Source organism: Triticum dicoccoides, chromosome 7A (assembly GCF_002162155.2).
Source record: "Triticum dicoccoides isolate Atlit2015 ecotype Zavitan chromosome 7A, WEW_v2.0, whole genome shotgun sequence".
In the NCBI taxonomy this organism is placed as follows: Eukaryota; Viridiplantae; Streptophyta; class Magnoliopsida; order Poales; family Poaceae; genus Triticum; species Triticum dicoccoides.
In genome coordinates, this window is record NC_041392.1 from 172,062,060 (window position 1) to 172,068,725 (window position 6,666).

Below are 6,666 nucleotides of genomic sequence, written 5' to 3' on the forward strand. Positions count from 1 at the left end.
CGGGCCAGTGCTCCTCTGAGTGTTGGTCCAACCGAGCGATGTTTGGGGCTACCAGGGGCAACTCTGGGCTGGCCTACCTGACGTCTGGCTCATCTGAGTGTGCCCTGAGAACGAGATATGTGCAGCTCCTATCGGGATTTGTTGGCACATTCGGGCGGTGTTGCTGGATTTGTTTTAACTTGTCGAAGTGTTTTGTAGAACCGGGATACCGAGTCTGACTGGAATGTCTCGGGAGAAGGTATATCCTTCGTTGACCGTGAGAGCTTGTCATGGGCTAAGTTCGAACCCCCTGCAGGGATTTGAACTTTTGAAAGCCGTGCCCGCGGTTATGGGCAGATGGGAATTTGTTATTGTCCGGTTGTAGATAACTTGAACCTTAACTTAATTAAAATGAATCAACCGTGTGTGTTACCGTGAGGGTCTCTTCTCGGCGGAGTCCGGGAAGTGAACACGGTGTTGGAGTAATGCTTGCCGCAGGTTTGTTCTCTAGTTATTCGTTCGCACGTTGCCTTCTCTTCTCGCTCTCTTTTGCGAACAGGTTAGCCACCATATATGCTAGTCGCTTACTGCAGCTCCACATATTTACCTTGCCTTACCTATAAGCTTAAATTGTCCTGATCGCGAGGGTGCGAGATTGCTGAGTCCCTGTGGCTCACAGATTACTTCCAAACCAGATGCAGGGCCAGACGACTCCGTTCCAGATGACGCGCTTGAGCTCAAGTGGGAGTTCGACGAGGACTCACGCCGTTACTATGTGTCTTTCCCTGATGATCAGTAGTGGTGCCCAGTTGGGGCGATCGGGACCGTGTCACATATTGGGTTGATCTTTTATTTTGGCACCGTAGTCGGGCCATGAGTGATTGGTTGATGTAATGCTATTTATGTACTTTGTTTGACGTGGCGAGTGTAAGCCAACTATGTACCTTCCCCTTTTATTATCTATATTACATGAGATGTTGTGAAGATTACCTTACTTGCGACATTGCTTTCAATGCGGTTATGCCTCTAAGTCGTGCTTCGACACGTAGGAGATATAGCAGCATCGAGGGCGTTACAGTATAGTTTCCGAATTTGCTATAAAAATCATCATAGTTTCAAAAAAATCAACCAAATTGACCATTTTACCATATCCATTGAAATTGATCTTCATATTCTCTAACTTCCCTACTTTACTGGCACGTGTAGGCATGACTCTAGGCCCTTATACGATGCCCACCCTATCACACAACCCAATCCACTCGTGACTCTGCTTCTTAGAATCAATCACCTAGCACAAGTTTTTGTCCCCAAATGGACTCTAATCTCTCAACTTGTCCGCCTTCCAACCCTTAGGTTTGATCTGCATCCACAAGGCTTAGCTACAATGGCTCTCCTATGGATGCTCATGTTGGTTTCGATATCCAACGCATGGTCTTTCCGTTTCTAGCTCTCCCCAATGCTAGCACGACATCGTTCTTTCACCGGTAATTCATCGTCTGAGGATTCCGACAAAGAAAGTTGCGACTCGACCAGTCAACGCAGATCCATCAAGTTGGTGCCACACCCTCACAAACGCATGAAGCAGAAAGCATGTTCACTCTTCCCCGGCAGCAAAATAACCTACACACACGAGAGGTCCCATTCAATGCACAATGTGTCGAAGGACGACAAAATGAACATGCCCTAAGGCACTCTCCTCACTTCCTTGGACAGTCGCCCTATTGTGGCTCAACCCATTTGGAGAAGCAAAGAAAAAAACAAAGAGGGGAAATGAAAAAAAAGTAGAGAGAATATTAAGAATATTGTGAAAAAACAAAAAATATCACCGATTTTTAGAACATTGTAAAAGAAATATTGTGAATTTTTAAAATGTTTATGGTTTGAAAAAAATCATGAATTTAAAAAGTTTGCGATTTATAATAATTTAGAAAATGTTCGCAAATTTTAGAATGTTCTCCAAAAATCAAAAATGTTCGTGAATATAGAAAATCTTTAAGAATATAGAAAATGTTCCTGGATTTCGAAAGAAGTTCCCTGAATCTCTGAAATGTCATTAATTCAAATAATATTTATGAATTTTTAAAAAATGTAGGAGGACCACTTTCATGTGCGAATAGGCCCAACCACAACCCACAACCACTCCAAGCAAACTAATATGAGAATAGTGAAGATGGTGAACATTGCGGGAGGCGTTGGGATGCAGCCCGCCGTCCGAAGCAAAGCAACGACGATGCTTGGGTTGTACATGGAGGGAGGGGTACGTGTCAAGCTAACCCTAGCTTCCTCCTTCCTACATCAAGAACATGGGAGTGGAGAAAATGTTACATGGTATGGGCCAAAAATTCCTGAAAAGGGAGGCTAAGAGGAACTGCAAAGAGAATGGGAGTCGGGTGGAAACAACCGGCAGGCGAAAAAGAAAGAGGACACGGGAGAACCTTATAAAAAATGCTCTCATATGCTCATACACCATAAGGAAGGGAAAAGTTGCAGTATGAACATCGCGACTAGAAGAGACATAACAGAATTAGGGATTTCACACCCTTGCCATAGCTGCAGCCGGTCCCCTCCCATAGATCGCCCTTGGTCCTTAGAAGTACGGCATACACGGTCACCCTCCCTTTCCCCCTTACCAGTGGCTGGGGGCCAGCCCATGCTTTAGCTAGTTTTAGTGTCTTAGTTGGGACGGTGAGAAGCAGCAACGATGTCCAAGAGTTAGAATATTGTCATTTCTTTCGTATCATCGCTCTGGCTAATCTTTTTGGATTCAGTCGACACCGGTCTTCGATGGATGTGCTTGGATCAAGTCGTCGTTGGTCTCCGGTGTATCGGTCTGGATTGTGCTGGCCCTCGTTTTTGTTTGTGTGTTTCCTCTCTTTTTGAAAAGGAGGATATACCCCTAGCCTCTGCATCTGGATGAGCATGCAGCCATTTTATTAATTATTTACAAAGACCATGCAAAGTAATACATCAGTAAGCCTGAAGCCACCATCTAGGCAACACTTGTTGCTACTCCTATCCCCTTGATGAAGGTGTGCCGAATGTCCGAACGGAATACCAAATAGACATCACACCAATGCCTAACATCTAAAGTCGGATGCCCCAGCCCAGCCACATACCGGGACTGGGTCACAAACCGGTCCGGCGTACTATCAGAGGCTGCCGCTGCCATCTTTCACCGGTCCATCTCCAGAGCAGGAACTGACGCATCAACCATGCCTGGCCTGCCGTCGATGCCACCGTGGCGCCAGACAATGCCACCATCCTGCACGTATCCGTCCACATGCGCCCGTCGACGAACCTCCGTAGCGCCATGCCGCCAGATCCGTCGTCGTCCTTGCAGTAGATGTAACATCGCTCCTCCTCTTGTCCCCTCCAGCCAGCACTTGCTCCAAAATGATGCCCCCAGGAGGGATAACGACATTGAAGGTGCCATCATCATCCGATCCGGCAGACCCAGATCTAGGGCTTCCCCCGGAGCATCACGAGTGGGGTGCCATGACCTGCAACAACGATGCCTCGAGAAGGGAACGACGACATAGACGCCGCCATTGTCCGCCATGACCGCAGTCGGCATGATTCTCACTGGAAGTCGCGTCCCCCCGATCTCACAGCTGGGTGGAGCCCAACAGAGCCTCACCGTGGAGACGAGGGCCGCTGTCGGCACGCCGACAGGGAGCCTCCAGCCGCCCCTCACCGGTCCTCCTCACGCCACCGGCCGGCCAAGGCCATACTGTGACGGATCTGGGTAGGATGCCAGATCCGCAACCATCCATGCCACCCATTCTGCACGAAGCCGCCACCCTCGCTGAATGGAGCGCCGCCACCACCACCCAACCTCAGGTCACCTTCGCCATGGAAACTTTGATCGCCGCCGCAGCAGGGGCGCCGCCCTGACTGTCGTCCCTGACCTTCCCACATGAAACGCCTCCTCCACCTCACAGGGGATACCGCGGCGACCAGCCACCATGGATCCTATGGCGCTGGGCTCACCATCACCATGGCCCTTGCCTATGGCAACGGCGACTGAGGATGAAACGAAGGGAGTCTGGCGGCTAGGGTTCATGGGGGGCCAGCGTCGCCCGAGGGGAGGCGATACGAGGGGTCGAGGGGATGATGGTACCTTCCCTCATGTATTGCCTTTTCGATATGTGCACCTCCTTGTCGGTGATGTTTGATTTTCTCGTGCGCCGGTCCTATAAAATTTCAAGTGCTTGTAGTTGACGTTAAGTGGTTCATTATTTATTGCATATATATTACTTGAAAGCATAAAGGACTTTATTTAAGGAGGAAAAAGAAAACCTCCTACGCCGGATACATTCGTCCATACCCTCTTCTATCGATGACCGCCGCACCGGAGTCGGCAGCAGAGAGGGAGGGGCCCGCTCCTTCAATTTCTGATCTCTCTATGCCTGCCGCCGAGTTAACAACTGTACGTGCGGTACCAGCCACCACGTTGAAAATATCGTGCTGTCCGTATAACCATTGTATAATCTCCGTCGACCAGCACGTGTTCTTCGTGCCAGAGACGGCCACGAAGAAACACCCCGCCACCACGTCCCCCAAATTCGACAGCAACAGCCCACACGACTCGCTGCGATTCCTATAAAGCAAACTCATCAGTCTCCTTCCTCCAACCAACTCAACAACCGATCAAGCAGAGCCTCCCCTCCCCCCTGCGACCGGCCGAGCTCGTTAGGCTTCGAGAGCGCACAGGGAGATCGGTCGATCGAGCGAGCGAGCGAGCGGCTAGAATGGCGGCGACAGGGAGCGCTAAGAGCCGACGGTTCGCTGCAGCGTGCAGCGTTCTCAGCCGCTGCATCAAGGCGGCGGAGGCGCGGCCGGTGGCTCTCCCCCTCATGCCCGGAGCGGAAGTGCCCGCGCTGCAAGACGAGCACGCTGTGGGTCCTGCGCCGGAGCACGCGCAAATGACCATCTTCTACGGCGGGCAGGTGCTGGTGCTGGACGAGGTCCCGGCAGAGAGGGCGGCCGAGCTGCTCCGGGTAGCTGCCGCAGCAGGCACCGCGCCAGGGGACGGCGACCTGCCCATGGCGAGGAAGGCGTCGCTGCAGCGGTTCATGGAGAAGCGCAGGGGAAGGGTCGCCGCGCGCGCAGTCCCTTACAGCCGGCCCGACGGCGACGCTTTCTCTTGTAACCGTCTCACGCTCACGCTCTGATTCGTGTTCATGCGTGGTAGAGTAGCCTGAGTAATTTACGGTCCATGTAAATGTGTGGCTGTTGTTGGAGTCCAAATCCTGAATTATGATGAGAAAATAATGCTGTCGTTGTTTTGACCAATCGATCGTGGCGAATTGGCTTGACTGGCTTCTTTTATTTATGACCAATCCATGGTCTTTTTTTTCTTTACCAATCCATTGATTTATTCTTTGGGGGGAGGGTTAAGACCAACCCATGGTCTTTGCTTCACATGCGCGATGACTTGGCTACTATTCCCCACTTGGCTGTGTGGGCAGATGGCCCCCAGCATGTTAGAGCATCTACACCCGCAGGCCTCAACGTTCTATCCGATAGTCAGGTCACTTCGAAACAAAACAGAGATAAAAAAGACCATCCAATTGTAATCTTTATTTTGTCCGGGCATGTCATTCTCAGGTAGTCCATAAATCCCATATCAAACCATATATGGGGAGGATATGGGACCAACTAGAATTTGATACACCACAGATTATCTTTTCTCGTTCTTTATTCTTTCTTTTCTCTCTCTTTCTCTCCATCAATTATATGCATATGACCAGAGGATAATATGAGGAGTGTTTGTTTTGCAAAGTGAGTGTCAAAAACGAACATGCTCAGACACTGAGCAGGCACGTCCGCAGACATATAGGAAACCAAATAAGCACAATTGTAGTATGTCGTCATCGCACAATGGCATGTAAATACAAGCGTCCATATGTCCCCTCGCATTTCTGCAAGTACTCTTATGCCCATGGGACTACTTCATTGCAATATAAGTAGTACCATAAAACTTAAATAAAAAAAGATACTCTATACTCCAAAAATCTTATATCCAAATTCAGGTGCTTCCAAACAGAGATTTGAGATGAGACATGTCGAATCAGGGAAACATTACGTTTTAAGAATTGACTAATACTCCCTTCATCTCAAAATAAGTATCACTGATTTAATACAACTTTATACAAATCAGCGACACTTGTTCAGACCTCCTTTGGTTTGGAGGAATTTCATTGGAATTCTAGAGGATAGGATTCTCATAGTATTTTTTCCTTAAGAGCCCTTTGGTTCATAGGTATGGATTTCTATTCCTACATAGGGTTGGTTCCCATCCTCCACATTTCATAGGAAAATAAAAATGAGCCTAGACTCAATGGAAAAATTCCTTTGGTGTGAACCAAATCACATCTCATTTCCTATTCCTATTCCTACTAATAGGATTTGAGATACATGTAATCTCATTTCCTACAGATTTCCTATTCCTACGATAATCCTATCCTATGAACCAAAAGAGGCCTGAATATATTAATAGAGCAGAACATGGGTATTCACCAAGAAAAACATGGCATGAAATATTACAAAAAATGGTTCTAGCGATTATTTTGCTAGCACAAAATCCAAGCCGAGGCCCCACTCTTGATCACGTGATCACATCGATATCAACGAAAAGGTATTCTCCAAAGAGTAATGCTAAAGTTATGGATCCCTTTTACGAAT

The 6,666-nt window shown here is 48.5% G+C and overlaps 1 protein-coding gene across 1 annotated transcript; it reads left to right on the forward strand.

The window, feature by feature from the left end:
* The first annotated feature begins 4,617 nt into the window (after positions 1 to 4,617).
* Positions 4,618 to 5,274, forward strand: LOC119331038 (protein TIFY 11e-like). The gene has a single exon (XM_037604209.1). It carries the CDS (start codon positions 4,731 to 4,733, stop codon positions 5,151 to 5,153), a length of 423 nt encoding a protein of 140 aa, XP_037460106.1. The 5' UTR covers positions 4,618 to 4,730; the 3' UTR covers positions 5,154 to 5,274.
* The last annotated feature ends 1,392 nt before the right edge of the window (positions 5,275 to 6,666 follow it).

What these genes read in the sequence shown, in the direction of transcription:
- LOC119331038 (XM_037604209.1), top strand. Translation starts at nt 4,731, where the DNA reads ATGGCGGCGACAGGGAGCGCTAAGAGCCGACGGTTCGCTGCAGCGTGC.